The 24,561-nt window shown below is 38.0% G+C and overlaps 1 protein-coding gene across 1 annotated transcript in view; it reads right to left on the minus strand.

Moving 5' to 3' along the window:
- Window positions 1-12,549: 12,549 nt before the first annotated feature.
- CDKL3 (cyclin dependent kinase like 3) overlaps window positions 12,550-24,561 on the minus strand; it is a 39,875-nt gene continuing 27,863 nt past the window's right edge. The window contains exons 7-13 of the mRNA XM_059698394.1: window positions 23,730-23,883; window positions 23,308-23,636; window positions 22,051-22,144; window positions 16,891-17,053; window positions 15,982-16,079; window positions 13,727-13,821; window positions 12,550-12,813 (exon numbers count right to left, since the gene is read on the minus strand). Of these exons, the coding sequence (XP_059554377.1) occupies window positions 13,768-13,821; window positions 15,982-16,079; window positions 16,891-17,053; window positions 22,051-22,144; window positions 23,308-23,636; window positions 23,730-23,883 (892 nt within the window). The 3' untranslated portion in view covers window positions 12,550-12,813; window positions 13,727-13,767. The remainder of the gene's footprint in view (window positions 12,814-13,726; window positions 13,822-15,981; window positions 16,080-16,890; window positions 17,054-22,050; window positions 22,145-23,307; window positions 23,637-23,729; window positions 23,884-24,561) is intronic.

The following is a 24,561-nucleotide window of genomic DNA, read 5'->3' on the forward strand; positions in this document are numbered from 1 at the left end:
AAAAGGAATTTACTGTATATTCTAGATATAATACTGTAAGTTTCCAGTTGTGTCTTGCCTTTTTGCTTTTTCAAAGGTGCTCTGTGATGAAGAGTAGTCCTAATTTTCAGTGTAAGTGAATTTGTTCATTATTGCTGTTTTCTTTTGCTTTATGTGTTGGTATAAGGCAAGAATCTAATTCCTATTTCTTAAGTATGGATTGCCAATTGTCCTAGTCCTATTTCTTTAATAGGGTAGCCTCTCCACTGATCATCAATGCCACTTGTATCATATATTGTTTCTGTACATGTATAGGTTTATTTTTAGACCTTTTATCGGTTCCAGTGATGAATTTTCTACCCTTACACATTACAAAATTTTGAGTCTTGAGGTCTGGTTAGGCAACCTTTTCTACTTTTTTCTTCTTTTTAAATCTTTTTAAATAAACAGCCTTTGCTGTTCCATATGAATTTTAGAATGAAGTTGTCAAGGTCCATTGGCCGGGGGGGGGGGGGGGGGGGGGAGGAGCACAAACAATCCCTGTTGGGATTTTATCGAAATTTGTTGTGAAAAGCTAACATCTTTATATTTAATACCTGTTGAAAGGAGGCAGTTGTAGAAATTCTTCTTGCTGAGTTTCAAAGGCATTCCTTAATATATGTGGGATTTTTTGCAGATTCACTTTTTCAGATTCAGAAAATTCCCTCCCATTCCTAATTTAAAAGAGGTTTCTTTCCACCCAGCCAGCTTGGCTCAGTGGTTGAACATCGACCTATGAACCAGGAGGTCGTGGTTTGATTCCTGGTCAGGACACATGCCCTGGTTGTAGACTTGATCCCCACTGTGGGGCGTGCAGGAGGCAGCTGGTCAATGATATCAATGATTCTCTGTCATCATTGATCTTTCTCTCTCTCTCTCCTTCTCTGAAATCAATAAAAATATATTTTTAAAAGAGGTTTCTTTCCACCTTTTATCAAAATAGATATTGAATTATATCAAATATTTTTTTTTGCAGAAACTAAAAATAAAACTAATCCACCCCCCTTTAATCTGTTAGAGTGGTAGACTTCAAGAATAGGTTTTCTAAATCAACCTTGTATTCTGGGATAAACCCAACTTAATTGTTACATATTATCACTTTTACATAGTCTAGATTTTGCTTGCTAATATTTTGTTTAGAAGTTTTATATTTGTTTATGAGCTTGGGCTGTAATTTTCCTTGTTTTACTGACCTTGCCTGGCTTTGGTTTCAAGACTATTCCATGCATTCATTCATTGAACAAAGTTTTTAATCCCCCTTATGCACAGGCACTATTTCTAGGCACTTGGACATGTCATGAACAAAGGAGAAAACTATCCCTATCCTGATGGAGATTATATTTCTAGCTAGCCTCATAAAATGAATTGAAGTATCTTCCCCTTTTTCTATTCTCTGGAGGAGCTGTTTGACTTGGGAATTCTCTCTTCCTTAAATGTTTGAAAGAACATATTTGTTAAACTCTCTAGGCCTGGTATTTTAACAATTGATTCTCTTTTTTTTTTTGGTTACAGGGTCATTTACGTTTTCTATCTATTTTTTGAGTCAGTTTTAACCAACATTTTGTAGGAATTTTTCCATTTCATTTAAATTTTAAAATTTATCGGCTTACAGTTTCTGGCAATGTTCTCTTACTATTTTCTTTTTTAATTTCTACTACCTCTGTCCTTGTGGCCCCCTTCTCATTTGTTAACTTCCTTGTCCCTTCCTTGTTGTTCTTGATCAGTTTCATAGGCTTGTCCATTTTGCTAGTCTTATAAAAAAGTCAGCTTGCAGATTTGTTCTCTATTGTACTATGTCTCAATTTCTCATTTCATTAATTTCTGTTCTTACACTTGTTATTTCCTTCCATTTTGGTTTTATTCTGTTCTTAAAAATTCTTCAGTTGGTGTCCAGTTCATTAATTTTCAGCCATTATCTTCTGATAGAAACATTTAATGTTACATATTTCCTTCTATTACAAGTCTTTTTAAAACTTTCATAAAAATTACAACACATACAGGAGAAACCAAGATGGCAGCATAGGTAAATACCGGAGTTAGCTGCCTAGAACAACCACTTCAAAATACAACTAAAAGACAGAAAGGAGATTGCCCAGAACCACAGGAAGACTGGCTGAGGGGAAATTCTTCAACTAGAAGGAAAGAGAACAGCATACAAGACTCAGAGGAGGCGCAGTTCAGAAAATACAAAGGTGCGGAGGTATGCGTGGAGCAGGCTGGTAGCTGAGGGCGCAGTTGTCGTTTTCAATCGGGAGGGAGTCTCAGATTCTGAGCTCCAGTTCTGGGCGAGTCTCTAGGGACCCAGACTCAAACGGGAGAAGCAGGACTGTCTGGCATGGGTCGGAACGAGAGAGCAGCTTTCTCTCTGAGGTTTGCAGTGGTTGCTGGGACTCTGAGAGGCAGAGCCTCTGGGGATGGGACTGAGAGCAGCCATAACTGCTCCCTCCACCCGCTCTGTTGATCCCGTGTGACCCACCCGCCCCGCCCAAGCCCTGCGCAGAGCCATTTGCCAGATAGCCTCAGGCAAAGGCTAGATTAGCACCTCCCTAGAGGACAGAAGTTTTCCCGCTGCAGACACAGCTGATTCTCACAGCCAGTTGGCCTGGAGGTCAAATCCCCCTAGTATTAACTACAACAATCAAGGCTTAACTACAACAAGACTGCGCACAAAGAACACTAGGGGTGCACCAAGAAAGCATAAAAATTGCGGAGACAAAGAAACAGGACAAAACTGTCAATGGAGGATATTGAGTTCAGAACCACACTTTTAAGGTCTCTCAAGAACTGTCTAGAAGCCGCCGATAAAGTTATTGAGATCCTCAAGAAATCTAATGAGACCCTCGATGTTATGATAAAGAACCAACTAGAAATTAAGCATACACGAACTGAAATAACGAATATTATACAGACTCCCAACAGCAGACCAGAGGAGCGCAAGAATCAAGGCAAAGATTTGAAATGCGAAGAAGCAAAAAACACCCAACCATAAAAGCAAAATGAAAAAAGAATCCGAAAATACGAAGATAGTGTAAGGAGCCTCTGGGACAGCTTCAAGTGTACCAACATCAGAATTATAGGGGTGCCAGAAGATGAGAGAGAGCAAGATATTGAAAACTTATTTGAAGAAATAATGACAGAAAACTTCCCCTACCTGGTGAAAGAAATAGACTTACAAGTCCAGGAAGCGCGGAGAACCCCAAACAAAAGGAATCCAAAGAGGACCACACCAAGACACATCATAATTAAAATACCAAGAGCAAAAGACAAAGAGAGAATCTTAAAAGCAGCAAGAGAAAGAAACTCAGTTACCTACAAGGGAATACCCACACGACTGTCAGCTGATTTCTCAATAGAAACTTTGCAGGCCAGAAGGGAGTGGCAAGAAATATTCAAAGTGATGAATAGCAAGAACCTACAACCAAGATTACTTTATCCAGCAAAGCTATCATTCAGAATTGAAGGTCAGATAAAGAGCTTCACAGATAAGGAAAAGCTAAAGGAGTTCATCACCACCAAACCAATATTATATGAAATGCTGAAAGGTATCCTTTAAGAAGAGGAAGAAGAAGAAAACGGTAAAGATACTAATTATGAACAACAAATATGCATCTATCAACAAGTGAATCTAAGAATCAAGTGAATAAATAATCTGATGAACAGAATGAACTGTTGATTATAATAGAATCAGGGACATAGAAAGGGAATGGACTCACTATTCTTGGGGGGGAAAGGGGTGTGGGGGGTGCGGGAAGAGACTGGACAAAAATTGTGCACCTAGGGATGAGGACAGTTGGGGGGTAAGGGCAGAGGGTGGGGTGGGAACTGGGTGGAGGGGAACTATGGGGGGGGAAGAGGAACAAATGTAATAATCTGAACAATAAAGATTTCATAAAATTAAAAAAAATTAATATGGATAATTAATAAAATAGCATAAATTACCAAAAAAAATTTACAACACATAAACAACAAAATCACAAGAGTTCAATGAATTGTCACAAAATGAACAGAACACATGTAATTCCCATGATGCAGGTCAAGAAACAGAATATTACTGGACATCCGAAGCCCCCCTCATGCCCCTCCCAATCACCATCTCCTGTTTTTCCCAAAGGTAAAAACATTATCCCCATGGATTAGTTTTACATGTTTTTGAACTTTTTGAAAACAGAATAATGTAGTATGTATTTTGTGTTTGACTTCATTCAATATAATATTTGTGGTATACATCTAAGTTGTTGCATATAGGTAATTTGCATATGGGTGTAATTTGTTCATTTTTACTGCTATATAATATTTCTTTATATGAAAATACCAGAATTCATTTTCCATTCTACCACTGATGAACATTTGTGTGGTTTCCAGTTTGTAGCTTTTACAAATAATGCTGATATGAACATTGGATTCTCTTATTTTAAAATAATTTTTCAAACTTATAGAAAAGTTATAAGAACAGTACAAAAAAACATGTTTTTCCTGAATCATTTGAGACTACGTTGTTGGTATGATGCCCCCAAATAATAGAATTTATATGTAATTCCTACAAACAATGGTATTTTCTTCCTTCCTTCCTTCCTTCCTTCCTTCCTTCCTTCCTTCCTTCCTTCCTTCCTTCCTTCCTTCCTTTCTTTCTTCTCTCTCTCTCTCTATCTCTCCTTTATAAATTTTACTTTATTGATTTGAGAGAGAGAGAGAAACATTAATGTGAGAGAGAAACATCGATTGTTTGCCTCCTGCATGTGGCCTAACGGGGGATAGTACTGCAACCTGGTTATGTGCTCTGATCAGGAATTGAACCTACTACTTTTTGTTGTACAGGATGATGCTCGAACCAACTGAGCCACACTGGCCAGGGCAACAATAGTATTTTCTTAGTTAATCCCAATACAATAATCAAAAGCAGGAAATTCACATTAATATATTACTACTATCTAATCCACAGAACTCATTCAAGTTTTCCCAACGGTCCCAGTGTGTTTTTCGTAGCAAAATACTCCAGTCCAGGATCACATATTTTATTTAGCTTTCCTATCTTTCTTTCAATATGGAATAGTTCTTCAGTCTTTTAATTTTTATGGCCCAGTTATTTTGTATAGTGCCCCAACATTTTAGTTTTTCTAGTATTTCATTATGTTTAGATTCAGGTCACATATTTTTGGCAGGAATATCAGAGAAATAATGTTCTTTTCATTGTATCCTGTCAGGTGCTAAATGACGTCAATTTGTCCTATTAATGAGAATGTTCACTTTGACCAATTTATTAAGGTATTTTCTAACAGGTTTCATCTCTATAAAATTACTATTTTTTCCTTTAGAATAAGTATATTGTGGGAAGATACTCTGACACGCTGCAAATATCCTATTCAGTTTTAGCATCTATCAATGATTCTTGCCTGCATTAATTATTAGTGTGATGTCTGAGAGTGGGTTTCATTTTAGCTATTTTTAGGATTTAAGCTATTTTTGTTCGCATTTTCCAGCTGGGAAAACTGAGCCTTAGAGCACCACACTTATCTTAGTGTGAAGTGGTAAAGGCATGATTGGACTCTATTACTCATCTGTACTTGATGGCTTTTAATAAAAATAAAATGTTCATTCAATAAATATTTTTAAAAAGAAAGAAGCCCCAGGTGTTTACAAGTACAGTTTCAATAAATAGTCTGATACTTACCAGATATTGTTTGGTGGATAGAAATGAAAGAAACCAACTTTTCAAACTCGAATCTATCGAACAATAATCCAAGGAAGACTATTGATGGCAGAATTATTCCATAATAAATCTTGCTTTTAAAGTTTTTCATGAGGCATCAGATTCCTTCAACATTGTAATAAACAGTTTGATGTAATAATTATTAGCCACAAAGAAATTACTCAGGGACGCCCAAAAGATGATGGCTGAAATGTATATAAATAATCTATAGCTTGGTTTATATGTCCTAAGACTTTAGAATCATTCATCTGAGGAAACCCAATTCCTAATATTTTAAAAAATATATTTTTATTGATTTCAGAGAGGAAGGGAGAGGGAGAGAGAAATAGAAACATCAATGATGAGAGAGAATCATCGATTGGCTGCCTCCTGCACATCCCACACTGGGGATCGAGCCTGCAACCTGGGCATGTGCCCTGACCGGGAATTGAATTGTGACCGCCTGGTTCATAGGTAGATGCTCAACCCCTGAGCCACGCAGATGGGGCCCTGGCATGCATTTTTATTTCATCTCTCATCTAGAGGAGCAAGAAGCATTGATTTAGAGCAAAAAGCATTGCTCTAACAATTTTTCTAACTTATCTGATATTCCATGGAATTCTGTTCCTAACTTGCATCCTTCTGTCAGTATCCCATCTTCATAGCTAGTTCAGTCTAACAGGGGATGAAGAGTGCTATCCTTTGTTACACCAGGGCAGAGACTGTCTCCAGGTCCTGAAAATGCTGGGCCCTTAGCTCCCTCTGGAGGAGGTTAGGACTATTTGACTTCAAAGAAAACCAGATTCACCTTTACTCTGGCAAGAGAGGCACATAAACTATGTAATAGCCACTGGATACCTGCAATCTATATACCGCTATGCATTAAATGAAAGCTAATTTGTAACAGCAAGAACCTTAAAACAAAGTCAGCTTGAAAGTCAATCTCAGGCAAACTTCATTTCACAGGTTCATTTATTCTTTCAATACTGTTATGTATGCATTTAACTAAGCAAAGAAATCATTTCACTTATTCTAAGCCGAGAGCTAATTGAGAGACCTGCATAACACTGAGCGTACTTAACACAATTTCCCACTCTATAGCAAGTATTAAGTGTACTAATTTAGGACTTTCCTGGTCCCCTGACACACAGTGGCTAAAAAACAGGAACGTGGTGACTTTAGGTGGAGAATGTGAAAATCTGACCCATATACTGTAACTCACTTTGCAGAGCATTATTTCTATTCACTCTTTCACTTGCCTTATCTGAATTTCCTTGTCTCCTTTCTCTTTTTTACTTTCTGAGAAACAATTTTTCTAACTTATCTGATATTCCATGGAATTCTGTTCCTAACATGCATCCGTCTGTTATCTTTCTATAATTAAGTTTCAATTCCTTTATTAAAATACTAACAAATTGTAAACTCAGCTGATCTCCTTCACCTTTAAACTCCATGCCAGATCACTTCTACTTAGTCCTTGAACAATGAATCATAGCCTGCTATAGAGAGCATATTCTACCAATAAAATTATCCCATATTTTTCAAGTGATTACTATATAAGGTGCTTAATAAATTCATTCATTCATAAGCAAAACAAAAGTTATTGAGTGCCAATACATGTGGGTTGCGACCCCTGAAAATACACCCTGCATATCAGATATTTACATTACGATTCATAACAGTAGGAAAATTACAGTTATGAAGTAGCAATGAAAATAATTTATGGTTGGGGGTCACCACAACATGAGGAACTGTATTAAAGGGTTGCGGCATTAGGAAGGTTGAGAACCACTGTGCTAGGCACTGTTCTAGGCATGGGGAATACAGCAGCAAACAAAATCCTAAATCCCCACCTTCAGGTGGTTCCTATTTTAGTGGAGGGAAACCATTAATAAAGAAAATAAGTAAAATACATACCTTGCTAGATAGGAAAGTGTTATATGAAAAATTAAAAGGGGGAAAAACCAAGACGGCAGCATAGGTAAACACCGGAAATTGCTGCTTCGCACAACTACTTCAAAAATACAACTAAAAGACAAAACGGACATCATCCAGAACCACAGGAAGGCTGGCTGAGTGAAAATTCTACAACTAGAAAGAAAGAGAAAAGCACACTGAGACTCAGAGTAGGTGTGGAAGTAAAGTACAGAGGTACGGAGGCACACGTGGAAAGGGCTGAGGACACGGTTGTCTTTTTCAATCGGGAGGGAGTCTCAAGCTCCCAACTGCTCTGAACTCCAGTTCTGGGCGAGTGTCTGGGGACCCAGACTCAGAAACTGGACTGTCTGGCATCGGTCGGAACTCAAGGGCAGCTTTCTCTCAGAGGTACTTGCAGTGATTACTGGGACACTGAGATGCGTGGCCTCTTAGGGTAGGACTGAGGATCAGCCATAGCTGTTTGCTCCACCCTGTTGATTCCCTGAGACCCCACCCCACCTTACCTGCCAGCAGAGGCTTTTGCATATGAATGGGCTGGCCCTTTGAGATCTAAAATTATCTAACAAACTGCAGCTGGGTCAGAAAGACCCAGAACATCCAAAAGAAGGCCCAAGGCCCCACAGCAGCTTGCATTGCTTCACAGCTGGGCCTCCAAAACCCAAAGAAGAGGAATCTGTAGATCTCTCCATAGCTCCTGCTGGGTAGCCTCAGGCAGAGGCTAAATTAGCACCTCCTTAGAGATCCAAGAGCCAGTGTACTCAGTGGTCAAAGTGGGACCATCCAGATTACAACTCCTCAGATCCATAAGGGACACACTCAGGGGGCAGACTCAGTGAGCACCAAAGCCCCACTGAAGCAAGTCTTGCCCCAGAAGGGTGTCTCCAGCACAGAAGTTCTCCCACTGCAGACACAGCTGATTCTCACAGCCAATTGGCCTGGAGATCAATTCCTCCCAGTGATACCTACAACAATCAAGGCTTAACTACAACAAGACTGTGCACACAGCCCACAAAGGGGTGCACCAAGAGTATCCACCCCAGGTAATTGGGGAGGCTGAGCCACTGGGCTCTATAGGACACCTAGCACAGAAAGCCACTCTATCAACACAGGGAAGGATAAAAAATGCGGAGACAAAGAAACAGGTCACAAATGACAGAAATGGAGGAAAGCAAACTACAGGATATAGAGTTCAAAACCACACTTATAAGGTTTTTCAAGAATTTTCTAGAAACTGCCGATAAACTTAGTGAGACCCTCAAGAAATCTAGTGAGACCTTCGAGGATATGAAAAAGGACCAACTAGAAATTAAGCATACACTAACCGAAATAAAGAATATTATACAGAGTTCCAACAACAGACTAGAGGATCGCAAGAATCAAGTCAAAGATTTGAAATACAAAGAAGCAAAAAACACCCAACTGGAAAAACAAAAAGAAAAAAAGAATACAAAAATATCAAGATAGTGTAAGGAGCCTCTGGGGTAACTTCAAGCATACCAACATTTGAATTATAGGGGTGCCAGAAGAAGAGAGAGAGCAAGATGTTGAAAACCTATTTGAAGAAATAATGACAGAAAACTTCCCCTACCTGGTGAAAGAAATAGACTTACAAGTCCAGGAAGCACAGAGAACCCCAAACAAAAGGAATCCAAAGAGGACCACACCAAGACACATCATAATTAAAATGCCAAGAGCAAAAGACAAAGAGAAACTTAAAAGCAGCAAGAGAAAAACACTCAGTTACCTACAAGGGAGTACCCATACGACTGTCAGCTGATTTCTCAACAGAAACTATGCAGGCCAGAAGGGAGTGGCTATCATTCAGAATTGAAGGTCAGATAAAGAGCTTCACTGATAAGAAAAAGCTAAAGGAGTTCACCACCACCGAACCAGTATTATATGAAATGCTGAAAGGTATCCTTTAAGAAGAGGAAAAAGAAGAAAAAGTTAAAGATACAAATTATGAACAACAAATACACATCTATCAACAAGTGAATCTAAAAATCAAGTGAATAAATAATCTGATGAACAGAATAAACTGGTGAATATAATAGAATCAGGGGCATAGAAAGGAAATGGACTGACTATTCTCGGGGTGGGGGGAGGGCGTGGGGGGAGCAGGACGAGACTGGACAAAAATCGTACACCTATGGATGAGGACATTGGGGGCGGTAAGAGCAGAGGGAGGGGTGGGAACTGGGTGGAGGGGAGCTATGGGAGGAAAAAGAGGAACAACTGTAATAATCTGAACAATAAAGATTTAATAATTATAAAAAAACAAAAAAAAAATTAAAAAGGGATTATGAATGGGGAAAGCTGTAACTTTAAGGAAACGAGGTAGAGAAGTCTTCATATATAAGTAAAAACCAGTAAAGAGGCTGTCATGAACAATGGGAAGGAGGTGAAGGAGAGAAGCAATCACGAAGTCACCTGAGAAAAATTTCTAAGCAGAGGAAATAGCAAAAATTAAGGTTCTAAGGCAGGAACATACCTAGGAACAGCAAAGAGGTCAGTGGGCCTGGAACAGAATGAGCAATAGGAAGAGAGCAGCAAATCAGGTTAAAGAGGGGCCAGAGGCATACTGTGTAGGGCCACGTAGGTTACTATAATATCTGTGGCTTCTACTCTGAGTGAAATGAGAAGCATTGGGGGTTTTGAGCACAGCAGTGACATAGTCTGATTTAAACTGTATTAAGGACCCCTGTCCCTGGCCAGTGTGCACAGTTTGATTCCTGGTCAGGGCACAATGTTGGGTTGTGGGTTCAATCCCCGGTGGGGGGGTGTGGGGGAGGCAGTTAATGTTTCCTTCTCACATCAATGTTTCTCTCTCTTCTTCTCACTCTAAAAATCAATAAGAATATATTCAAACAAAACACCCAGGCAATGAGTTGGTAAGAGACTGAAGGTTAAACAAGGGTATAATCAAGGAGATTAGTTAAGATACTACTACAAAATATAAACAAGAAATGTTGTGAATAGCAGGAGGGTAAAAAGTAGTCAAATCCTGGAAATACTTTGAGGGTAGAGTTGAAAGGATATGGAGCATCAGAGAAAGAGAAGTCATGAATTACAAAGTTTTTCTCCTGAGCAATTGGAAAAATGGAGTTCCCTTAACTAAGATAGGAAAAACACAAGTGGAAGAGATCAGGACCTTAATCTTGGACATGTTAGGTTTGAGATATTTATATATTTTAGTGGAGCTGGCGAATGGGCAATTGGAAATCTGAGTCTGGAGTGTAGGGGTCAAGTCTAGAGACAGAGAAGTGAAAGTCATCTATATATATAAAAGCCTAAGCAACCAGAATGCCAGAACGACCAGAATGACCAGTCGCTATGATGTTCACTGACCACTAGGGGGAAGACGCTCAATGCAGGAATTACCCGCTGGTGGTCAGTGCACTCCCACAGCCAACCTCTCATTGCTGGCCAACCTCCCACAGGCCCCCCCCCCCCCCCCCACCACACACACACACACATCCGGCAGGCTCTGGTTGGCAGCTGGCAGCTGGCAGCTGGCAGGAAGGCCCTGGCCAGCCCTAATCGCTAGCCAGGCCTAGGGACCCCACCCATGCACGAATTTCATGCACCAGGCCTCTAGTCAGTTTATGAATGGTATTTAAGCCCAGCTTGTGTGGCTCAGTGGTTGAGCATTGACCCATGAACCAAGAGCTCAGTGGTTTGATTCCTGGTCAAGGCACATGCCTGGGTTTTGGCCTCAATCCCCAGTAAGGGGTATGCAGGAAGCAGCCAATTGATGACGTTTCTCTCTCATCAATGTTTCTACCTTCCTCTCCTCTCCTTTCCTCTCTCTCTAAAAATAAATAAAAATGAAAAATTATAAAAGGTATTTAAGACCATGTATCTGGATAAGCTCACCAAGGGAGTGTAGACAGAACACAGAATAGGTCTAAGAACTGAGCCTAAATACTTGATGTTTCTCTCTCTGTCTCTCCACCTCCCTCCCATTCTCTAAAAATCAATGGAAAAATAATCTCAGTTGCCCTAGCCGGTTTGACTCACTGGATAGAGCGTCGGCCTGGGGACTGAAGAGTCCCAGGTTTGATTCCGGTCAAGGGCATGTACCTTGGTTGCAGGCACAACCCCGGTAAGGGGTGTGTAGGAGGCAGCTGGTCGATGTTTCTCTCTCATCGATGTTTCTAACTCTCTAGCCCTCTCCCTTCCTCTCTGTAAAAAAATCAATAAAATATATTTAAAAAAAAATCTCAGTTGAGGATTAACAAAAAAATAAAAAATAATTAAAAATAAAGTAGAACAACAAATTAATGTTTCTCTTTCTAAAATAAATAAAAATGTAATTAATAAATAAAAGAGATTATAATATTATAATACAAATTATGCTTTCCTTTGTTTTTCATGTCTACTTTTAATAAATAAAAAATCAGGTAGTGTTTTGGTAAAACACCAGATAATCCCATTTTATTGTTTTTTTGTTTGTTTTTTAAGAATAGGACAATTGAGAATTTTGGCACTATTCTTCTTTTGGGTTGTATATAATTGGGTTTTATTAGATAAAAAAGGTTTATAGCACAGAAAAAGCACTATCTGATGGAACTAGAAAACTGAAAGAGTGCTGGTAGTTGTTTATAAGGATAAAAGAATTTAACACTTGAATATCATATAATTTACAGATATTTTTAAAATATTGTAAATACTTTCACAGCTGACTAACAGAACATATGTTTAATCATTTAATGTTAATGAACAGCTTTTAGAACAATGGGTCAGACATTTCATGAAGGACTCACTTCAGAAAGCCTGAGCATCCTAGGGAATAATTGACATTTAAAGTTATGTGACTAGCAGAGGGCAGAGATCAGTCAAAATACATTGTGTCCTATGACAGGATGTGTTACCTACTCAGTAATCATGGCAAGTAAAGAGGCAGAAAGACAGATGACTTTAATTTCAAATCAGAGCATCACATCAACAGAATTCTTAGAAGAAAGATGAAAACAGTGAATGGTTTGCTAACAAAATGAAGTGGAATGATGCTAATGCAGATGAATGGCCTACTTACAGCTCGTTACATTTCTACTGTATATAAAATAAAAAGGGAAGACTTGCCAATTTGTATTTTAAGATTTAAAAGACGCTACCCAAAAAAATCTGCTCCTCTTGAAATTTTTCTCCGAACAATGGCCATCTCCACCCTAAAATTAGAAACCAAACCAGTAAGAACCAGAGATAAGAATGTAAATATATATTGCCAAAACTTTACCTATTATTGTTAGATTTTATGTAACAACATATTCTATTAAACTACTAAATGATAAACATGCTGGTCAAACCAGAAGATTTGCTTCAATGCTTTGCTCAATTTCCATCCTTATTAAACACAACCTTCATGATGTGTTTAAATGCTGTTCCAGAATGTTCAGCGTAGAAGCAAACCCATGTTTCATTCTTATCAAATATATTTGTTTGCTCAGAAATATTTGGTGCTCCCAGACATTGGGATCTTATTTTATTTTACATTAAAAATTTTTTCCTTCTGTAATTACAAAGTTTTAAGCCTAAGCTAAGAATGACCACTAATCAAACATGACTGAGATAATGAATATATCATTAAAATTATATGACTTGCCCGGCTGGTGTTGCTCAGTGGATTGAGCATCATCCCATGCACCAAGAGGTCACTGGTTCGATTCCCAGTCAGGGCACATGATCTGGTTTCAGGTTTTGGGTTTGATCCCCAATAGGGAGGTGCAAGAGGCAGCCAATCGATGTTTCTCTCTCATCAATGTTTCTATTTCTCTCTCCCTTTCCCTTCCTCTCTCTCTAAAATAAATAAAAACGTTAAAAAATAAAAATAAATAAATTAATTAAAATTATATGATTTAACATAAGCTGTAGTTTTATTAGGATGTACCAGTCAGGCAGTTTATATATATATATAATTTAATGTTCAAATTAAGAAAACAAATAATTTAAAGATTAATACATTTAAAAACAAATTTAGGTAAATATATATATATCTACACAAAATTTATTATATATTTGTAGAATTATCTAGTAGCATTTTTTGCATGTAATATTAAAAAAAGGATTTTTAAAAAACCATACAGTGATTCTGGGATTCCCTGAATTTTCAGCTGCTGCCTTTTCTATTCTGCATCTGGGAGGTTCTTCTTCCTTTCAGTTTGTGCATTTCCTGCATTCTAAAAAGTAAATAGAAACAAGGACCTTAATTGAGGAAATGGTGAGTCTTTGGCTAAGGAAATATAGCCACAGACAAGTACTTGTACTTTGCACCTGGAGGCTGTTTCATAAGGTTCAGGGAGACTATCTAGCAAAGTATCCTCATTATCATCAAGAAACAGAACTGAAGGTAATTTTTGTATGGGCTCTTATCTCTCTTCCTAATACACTCTTTAGCAGTAATTTCGGGTTTCTCTCTAGATCACAGAGTCTATTCAATGCATGCATGTACTATTTCAGCATACATTTAAGATGCTTAAAAGAGTTTAATGTACAACTGGGAAGTGCCTGGATCTGATTAGGTAATTCAAAAACAAGTCAATGACAGAGCAAAGAATAAAACAAATAAGTTGCTAGTACCTCTTATATTTTTAAAAACATGTGATATTCTTTTTTGCTCTAAACTAACAAACTACCAACTCAAAATTTAGGAAATATTCTTAATTCTGACATTAATTTATTAAAAGTGTCTAGAATAGCCTTAGATGCAATTTCAGTCACTTGTCAAAACTGCATTTGAATGGGCAATACAAATAAAATACAATCACCATTGATAACTTCTGGTTATTTCTCTTTTTTAATTTTTTCTAATAACTACAACCGTTTCAAGGTCATTCTTAAAAATGCCATCTTTTTAGAAGTTCTACACCATATGAGCAAGAAGGAATTTTCCCTTGCTATTTACTTTTGTATTGTAATATTACAGAACTATCTTAAGAGTTCTTTTCTTTTTGCATTGGCATGTAATTGTAGTTCCAGAGGGGCTCTCTGAGGACAGAGGGATAAATACATAATAGCACATTACTAACATGCCCAAACTCAGGAGCCCTAACTCACCAATCATTCAAAATATGTGTAAATGGTGTGCTGTTCAACATCAAGTCACCAAAGTTTAAAGCAACCTTAATACTTTTTATAATTAACTAAAAGATGACCACTAGTGGCTTTCATGTTCTAGCTAGAAAATTTCTCCTTTCTGCAAAATAAACTGGAGAGCTCTTAACATGTTCTAGGCCAAGAATAAAGTATAAATGTCACAAAAAGTATATCTAACAATGTTGATAACTGTTTTACTTGAATGTTGTAGAGATTGAACAGACTTAGTTAAAATACCTTCTTAAGTAGTTTCAGATCAGAGTTTTTTCATTTTTCTAATTTACTCAAATTTCCTTGATAGGGATGTGCTAATTTTATCATGAATAAAAATGTAATCAAGCTCTGGGCTGTGTGGCTCAGTTGGTTGGGTGCTGTCCTGTGCACTGAAAGGTTGCTGGTTCCATTCCCAGTCAGAGCACGAGTCCGGGTTGGGGGCTTGATCCCCAGCAGAGGGCATGCAGGAGGCAACCCTCTCATAACAATGTTTCTTTCTTTTCCTCTCCCTTCCTCTTTCTAAAAATCAGTGAACTATTATTTTTTAAATGTAATCAGTTTAAAAAAAAAAAAAATAAGAAACTGGGATAACAAAGTTGCTGGCCTCCCGAAAAAAGAAGGCTAACTATGCTATTTAATTCAGTGGGTGCTCTGCACAATCCCCTTCTTTCAAAAGAATACGTTTAGAGAGTATTCATTTGGATGTTTAGGGCTTCAGATTCCCAAGTAAAATTCAAGACTCTCTCTGGTGGGTTGGGGCTGGGACATTTCAACAAGATTATCTGATAGCTAGCTAAGAGCAAATACTTGTGAAAATAGGACAGCAGGTAGACAGAAGGTATTCGAGAACAAATTGGAGGGGAAAAAACAAACCAGGAAGAGGCTCAAGACAAATCTGTTCTTGTGGCCAGTATACCATAAGTTTATACCATTATTCATTTCCTCTGGCATAGGTTACTTGTCCAATGCTTGGTAATACACATAACACATACTCCTTTCCCTGAATACAATATTCTAATCACTTCAACATTCAAATAAAGGCTGGTATTCATTACCCTCCCCCGCAAAAAAGTTATAAAACCTTTAGTAAGTAGTTATTCTGGAAATATATACTCGGTTTCTCAACTTCAAAGATTACAGAATTTTTAATTTTTACATAACTTTCCAATGATAATAACTAAATTTACACACCAAGTCAAGGATTCTAAACAGCATTCTTTAGTTAAATCTATAAACAAAAAATGTTTTACCTCTTGTTTTTCTTGATTTTGGTCCATATTAAGTAAAGTTGGTATTTTAGATGACTCTGTTTTCTTTGATTCCTTCTTTGGCACTTTTATCTGTTTAACTTTTGCAAAAATATATACAACAATGACAACTTATTATTCTTCATGAAAATTTTACTTTCCTTTTTAAGAGTTTCAAATGGAAATTCTGATGCCCACTTAAGCCAGTTCCTCACTTTATTGAAAAGGAACTGAACAAATTATGAGTTGTAATGGTAAAATGCACCAGTCATAAATTATTTGTTTTATAACTTTACAAGTAATATATCATTAAAAGAATACATGTATTTTTTAAATTCTGAGTATAACTGTCAAATGGATCGGATAATTCCTCTTGAACTGTACAAGTACTATATTCTTGCTATTATATTAAGTTTTCACAAGGTGTCACTGTTCTTCAAAGAACATAACATTTACTCTGCCAAAAAATGAGTTTCATTTTAAGAAATCAATACCTGTTAAAAATCTTAATCTACTAATTCCGTGGATTCCTGAAGCTCATATATAATTCCTGCCATTATATGGGCAAATAATCATGGGTAAACATAGCAAATTGATTTGTTCCAGATCATATACTGAACCAAAACCACCTTCTTTAAATACTGTTCTTAACATTTCAACAATACTAAGCTAATAAAATATTTAACTTCTAAAGTTTTCTTAACCTTTCTTTAAAATTTTCTCATTTAAGTCTCACCCCTTATTTGATGATGAGGGGTGGGAGGGAGGGCATCCTCATCTGCTGAAAATATTTTTCACAGTAATTTACTATTTTCTACCTAAATCACGCTATAACGTGCAAGTTATGTTAGAAAAAAGGTTTTGTGAAAGATAACATTGGGAGACTTGTAATGCTGTGCAACAATTATGTACCTTCCGTTCTTTTCGTCTCACTTGATTGTATTATGAAAGGCAGTTTTGGGAAATGGAATTCTCTCCTGTCAGGTCTGGAGAAATTCAGCTTCCTTTTATTTCCACTTGCCATATGGTCACTGTGACTTGTCCGCTCACTGAATACACCTTTTTCCATTTGGTTCTAAACAAACAAATAAGCAAGAGTTAATTTGAAGAAAAATGTGTAACTATTCAATGACAAGCCTAGAATTGTTAGCCATTCAGATGGTATAAAGGCAGTGGTCGGCAAACTGCGGCTCGCGAGCCACATGCGGCTCTTTGGCCCCTTGAGTGTGGCTCTTTCACAAAATACCGACTTCTGTGCATGGGCCACGAAGTTTCAATCGCACTGTATGTGTGCGCCCGCACGTGGTATTTTGTGGAAGAGCCACACTCAAGGGGCCAAAGAGCCACATGTGGCTCGCGAGCCGCAGTTTGCCGACCGCTGGTATAAGGTATGCATAGCGATGCCTTCTAAGAGAGAATAACAATAAATATATAAACAGATTAAAGTTCAATAAAAGTTTCATAAAGCAACATTATTTTTAGCATATTGAATATTCTGGGAATAATAGTCTTGATCATGAGAATCACAATCTTAACTTTTAATTTTTAATCCTATTCATTATACTCTGACTTTGGACAAATTGCTTCAATTCATTTTATTAAAAATTTACTTCTCTAGCCCTCACCAGTGTGGCTCAGTTGGTTCAGCATCATCCCATGCACCAAAAGATAGCAGGTTCAATTCCCAGTAAGGGCACATGCCCATGCAGTGGGTTCAATCCCCAGTAAGGGTGCATATAGGAGGCAACCGATCAATGTTTCTCTTTTTCTCCCTCTTCCTTCTTCTCTCTCTAAAATAAATAAAAACATATTGTTATTTTTAAAAATTATTTTTCAATTTAAAAATAATGTGCTCTGGACACTGGGAAAACCCAAAAGGAAAATAAATTATTTGTGAACTCGGCATTCTGGAAAACCGTTTATGTTTTCTGATGTTGCTCATTTGACAACATATGATAAAAACTTTCCTAGGTTAACTGAACTGTCTGGCTTCAAGGTGAGGGCTGAAGGAGCAGCTTTCTCCCAGACTCAAGTGCTGGCAGAGGCCATTGTTCCTCTGCCCATTCCCCCCAGAGCTGGTGGCCGACTCCATATCTGAGTCTCCATCAATCTAGCTAACATGTTTCCCCAGCCCCGATGATTCCCTGAAATCCCACTCCACCCAGTTTGTAGGCATACAAGTCCAGTGGTTTTTCCATATAAACAGCCTCTCTTGCCTCATGCTTCAGACTTTCCTAAAATCTCACAAACAAGTAGCATCTGGCCTCTGTGTACCCCATATCTTTGCTAAGTGGCCCCACACCTGGCACTAGTAGCAGCCAGCCTCGGACCACAGCTTGGCTTCTCCTGGGCACCTCTAAGCTCAGCATAAATAACAGCCATTGGCAGATTGCTTTATAGCTCATGCTGGGTGGCCGCAGGCAGGGCACAGGTGGTGGCTGACGCAGTGGACAGCTTCAGATCACAGCAGATTACAACCCAACCACCTCCATTAGTGACACCCTCAAGGGGTAGGTTCAGTGGGCATCAAACCCCACTGAGGCAAGTCCTTTTCCCTTAGTTTCAGCTGGTCCTAGAAGCTGATTGGCTTGGGGAGTCAATTTCTCCCAGTGATGTGCCAACAGCAATCAAGGCTCAACTACAACAGGACATTGCACACAGCCCACACAGGGGCGCAAAGCTTGGGTGACTGGGGAGGCTTCACCAATGGGCCCTACAGTACACCTAACAAACAAGGACACTCTACCAAGTCCAGGAGACATGGCAGCTCTACCTAATACATAGAATCAAACACAGGGAAGCAGCCAAAATAAGGAGACAAAGAAACAGGTCCCAAATGAAAGAACAGGAGAAATCTCCAGAAAAAGAACTAAATAAAATGAAGGCAAGCAAACTACCAGATACTGAGTTCAAAACAATGGTTATAAAGATACTCAAGAAACTTAGTGAGAATTTCAACAGCATAAAAGATAATATGAAAACCATAAAAAAGAGTGATCAGAAATTAAGGATACACTAACTGAAATGAATAAATGACAGGGAATCAACAGTAGAGTAGATAAAGCAGAGAATCAAATCAATTACTTAGAATGTAAGGGAGCAGACAACAACCAAATAGAATAGCAAAAAGAAAAAAGAATCCAATGAAATTAGGATAGTGTAAAAAGCCTTTGGGACAACTTCAAGCACACCAATATTTGCATCGTGATGATGGAAAACTTCCCTAACCTGGCAAAGAAAACAGACATACAAGTCCAGGAAGCACAGAGTCCCATACAAGATGAACCCAAAGAGGCCCACACCAAGATACATCATAACTAAAATGTCAAAGGTTAAAGACAAAGAAAGAATCTTAAAAGCAGCAAGAGAAAAGCAGTTAGTAATCTACAAGGGAGGTCCCATAGGATTGTCAACTAAATTCTCAGCAGAAACTTTGCAGGCCAGAAGTGATTGGCACAAAATATTCAAAGTGATGAAAAGCAATGACCTAAAATCAGGATTACTCTTCCTAGCAAAGCTATCATTTATAATCAAAGGACAGATAAAGAGCTTCCCAGACAAGAAAAATTAAAGGAGTTCATCACCACCAATTCAGTATTATATGAAATATTCAAGGGTCTTCGTGAAAATGAAAATAAAACAAAAAAAGCTGGGGTAAAATACTTATACCAGACAAAAAAGACTTTAAAAAAAAGCCAAAACAAGAGACAAAGACCCAGCAACTCCACCTCTGGGTATTTATCCAAAGCAACCCAAAACATTAAATCGAAGACATATACATTCATGTTGTTTTTTTATTACACTTTCAAATATATACATATATATGTATATATTTTAAATATATTTTTTATTGATTTTATAGAGGAAGGAAGAGAGAGAGAGAGAAACATCAATGACAAGAAAGAATGATTGATTGACTGCCTCCTGCACACCCCACACTTGGGATCCAGCCCACAACTTGGGCATGTGCCCTGACCCTGAATTGAATCATGACCTCCTGGTTTATAGGTCAAAACTCAACCACTGAGCCACACATGCCAGGCAGCATTCATATGTTTATTGCAGCATTATTTACAATAGCCAAGATATGGAAGCAATCTAAGTGTCCATCAATAGATTAGTGGATAAAAAAGAAATGGTGCATACTGGCTGGTGTTGTTTAGTGGTTAGAGTACAAGCCTGTGCACCGAGGGGTCATGGGTTGGATTCTTGGTCAAGGTCACACACCTGGGTTTCAGACTCGACCCCAGCCCTGGTCGGATGCATGCAGGAGGCAACCATTCAATGTGTCTCTCTCACACCCTTCTCTCTCTCTCTTCCTATTTCTATATTTCTCTCTTTCTCTCCCCTCCTCTCCATCCCAGTTATACTCTCTCTAAAAGGCAATGGAGAGAATGTCTTCGGGTGAGGATTAACAGATAACAAACAAACAAACAGAAGTGGTGCATATATACAATGGAATATGATTTGGCCATAAAAAATGAAATCTTGGTATCTGTGGCAATATGGATGAACCTAGAATGTTTTGTGCTAGGTGAAATAAGTCAGTCAGAAAGACAATGCCAGATGATTTCACTTATATGTGGAATCTAGAAAACAAAATAGACAAACAAACAGAACAGAGGCAGACTCATAGATGCAGGGAGCACTTTGACGGTTGTCAGATGGGAGAGGGGGTTGGAGCAATGGGTGAAAGAGATGAAGGGATTCAGAAATGCAAATTGGTGGTTGCAGAATGGTCATGGGGATGTAGAGTGCAGCATAGGGAATATAGTCAACAATATTGTACTATGTATGGTGTCAGATGGATGCTGGATGTATTGGGGTGATCACTTTGTATTAGATAAATGTCTAATCACAAGGTTATACACCTGAAGCTAATATAATATTGTAGGTCAACTGAAGTTTAAAAATAAAAGGCCATGGCTGGGTAGCTCTTTGGTTAGAGTGTCATCCCAATATACCAAGATTGCAGGTTTGGTCCCTGGTCAGGGCACATACAAGAATCAACCAATGAATGCACAAATAAGTGGAACAACAAATTAATGTTCTTTGCTCTCTCTCTCCCCCTTCCTCTCTTTCTCACAATAAATAAATAAAAATATTACAAAATGTAAGACTACCCTTTAAAAAATTTTTAATAAAAAGGAAAAGAAAAACTTTCCTAGGTTAATGAACAATCTTCCACAATGTAATATATAGTATCCCATTGTGTAGATATACTCTAATGTATTTAACCAGCTTGCTCTTGGATGAATTTGTTTTCAATTTCTTATTGTAAATAACACTATGGTTCAATTTTTAAATAAGTACTTTTCTATGTTAAAAAAATGAGGGAATGAACTACACTGATTATTTTTTTCTAGTGAAAACTAAAATGTATCTTTTTGGCAATTGCTTTAATCTATAAAGTAAGGTATTAACATTTTTGAGGTGCAAAAACAAAAAAACAAAGCTGTACAGACAATAGTACAATGAAGGCCAGTGAAGAGGGGGAGTGGGGTACAGTGGTTCATTGGGGGGAAGGGAGACATCTGTAACAGTTTCAACAATAAAAATAAATTTTTAAAAAAGTCTTGGGACTTTTTAAAAATATATATTTTATTGATTTTTTACAGAGAGGAAGGGAGAGGGATAGAGAGTTAGAAACATTGATGAGAGAGAAACATCGATCAGCTGTCTCCTGCACACCTCCTACTAGGGATGTGCCCACAACCAAGGTACATGCCCTTGACCAGAATTGAACCTGGGACCCTTCAGTCCGCAGGCTGATGCTCTATCCACTGAGCCAAACTGGTTAGAACAAGTCTTGTGACTTTTAAAGGTGAAACATTTAACACCCCCTCCCCGCAAGTAACACATTGAATACACAAATCAAGTTAAAAGATTAACTAAAATTGTGAAGGCACTAAGGACATGATGGCCTATTTTCATCTCAGGAGGGGAAAAATGAAACTAAAAGTACATTTTAATAAATATTGGTGCCCCAGAGATGGAGAAAAGGGCAAGGGGACCAGTTAGAGGGATAATGTTGAAAGAGGCCATAATTTAATGACTAGCTTCTTGCCTTACTTGAGTGGGACCTGTATCCTCTTGCCTGTTATTAGTCATGGCGTGTCCAATAGATTGTGAGGAAGTATGTCTCTTTTTTGCTCTTTCAGTTAACCTATTATTTAAAAACAAGTAAATAGTTATTAGAACTCCCCAGAAGTGCTTCTGTTTTGAGTTAAGTTATACCATGGAAGTCTAGTTAGAACACTGAGTGCCAAAATGCAATTGTCAGTCTTTAAGTGCTCACTGCTCTAAGTAGAGAGGTGAAAACAGAGAGGGGAACAACTCAGTTATGGCTAACATCAGTGGTAACAACCATATTTTAGGGTTATTCCAATTGGCCCACTTGGTCCCTTCTATCTGATCTGAACCTGGGTCTTTGAATTTCTGGGTTTCTGAATTTCTGAACTTGCTGTCCAAAGCTGGTTTACAACCATGGTTATTGCAGCAATAGTTTTTGGGTCATCTCAAGAACTGAGCTCTTGCTGTCTGTAACCTGCTGAACCTTTCGACTGGCACAGGCATGTCCACATGGACAGGTCCACTTGCCCACCTCTGCAGGGCACTAAGTTTCCCAGCATGTAGCCCAAATCAGCCTGGCAGGGTCAGCTTGGGATATTGAACCTAGTCTCCTTCCTCATCTAGATATATTGTAGTTTCCCCAAATTTAGAACTGGTGACTTACTAGACAGACCCTGCCGTCCATCACACTGCCCTTGATGAACAGACTGATGCACCATTCTCTCAATCTGTATTAGTAGCTAAAACTAACCCAATATGTTGGCTTACTCCCAAAATATTTGACCTTGAAAGACTATTTGACTATAAAAGGTTATTCTCAACCATCCCCTCTCCATTTAGAGAATTCTCTTTGATACAGAAATAAAGCTTACTTTGTTATACCAAGGCAGGTCAATACCAGGACTTAGGTCATAGCACCTTTTTTTCCTCTCCAAATGAGAAGAAATGTTTCTAAGGTTTTGTGTTTTTGTGTGTGTGTGTGTTTAGTTTTTGTTTGTTTGTTTGTTGGAAAATTGAGGCTTTTCCAAAAAGCATTAGTGAAAAATTAAACTTCTGGATAGCCAAGAAAAGTTAATTTCTTCTACAGTATTTATAAGAAGGACTCAGTAATGGGCCATTGTATGATTATAATTTCAATGTGTCTTCAAATTCAGTTTACATACAGATACTATGAATCTGATTCTTTGAATACTATTATATAGGAACATTATATTACTTAGGTCCATTTCCTTCTGTCTCTTTTCTGTTAGAACTCACCTTGAATTGGAGTGGGAGCGATTTGAATTGAGATTGGAAGCCATCAAGTTACTGCTAGTTAGGTTGATGGGTGGCATCATCATATTACCTCCAGCATGTGGATTGTCTTTCATGCCAGTAGAGTTAGTGCTGGGATTGGCAGGGTTTGGTGGTTCATTGATTACAGATTTTACATTTTGAGACACAGTATGAGCATTTTCAATTGCATCTGACTGACCATGTCCACTTTCATACTCTGTCTTTTTTGGTTCTAAGGTATCTACTTTTCCTCCTTTGACTTTAATAACTCTGTTTTTTATTTCCTTGGGCTTTTTCTCTTTTTCCATTTCCTGGAATAGATACATCCACAATCTGAGTCTGTAATTTTTATCATTAGTGTGCTAACTATAATGTTACTGGCTAAAAAGAAAAACAGTTTTTACCTTTCCCAAAACTGAAGTTCGTAGAAGTGTATCAGTATGCATTGTTTTTCTTTCATCTTTCATAAGTTCATTTTCTTTAGAATTCTCCTTTGACTTTATGAATGAATTGACTTTTGCTTCCTGTAGTAATTTAGCTCTTAGTTCTGGTACGAATCTGATAAAACAAGCAATATTAACCAATAATCTTTTTACTTATGTAGATAATTTTATCTTTAATAGACCATTTAATCAATTAATTTACATTTTAACCACAGAATAAATAAGTAATCAAGAATGCATGCTCAGCCCTAGCCAGTTTGACTCAGTGGATAGAGCGTTGGCCTGCGGACTGAAGGGTCCCAGGTTCTATTCCAGTTAAGGGCATATGCCTAGGTTGTGGGCTCAATCCCCAGTGGGGGGCATGCAGGAGGCAGCCAATCAGTGATTCTCTCTTATCATTAATGTTTCTATCTCTCTCTCCCTCTTCCTTCTTCTCTGAAATCAATAAAAATATTTTTTTAAAAAAAGAGCAAGCATTCTTGTTAAAAAAAAAAAAAAAAAAAAAGAATGCATGCCCAAAATGGCCCAATATTTATTTACCCAATACAAATTGCTTCCTGGTAAAGACCAATCTTTCAATTTTGCCATGGGAGTCCTATATAATAAAAGGGTAATATGCAAATTGACCATAACAGCAGAATGACTGGGAATGACTGGTCACTATGGCACACACTGACCACCAGGGGGCAGATGCTCAATGCAGGAGCTGCCCCCTGATAGTCAGTGCGCTCCCACAGGGGAAGCTCTGCTCAGCCACAAGCCAGGCTGATGGCTGCCAGCACAGTGGTGGTGG

This window comes from Myotis daubentonii, chromosome 5 (assembly GCF_963259705.1).
Source record: "Myotis daubentonii chromosome 5, mMyoDau2.1, whole genome shotgun sequence".
In the NCBI taxonomy this organism is placed as follows: Eukaryota; Metazoa; Chordata; class Mammalia; order Chiroptera; family Vespertilionidae; genus Myotis; species Myotis daubentonii.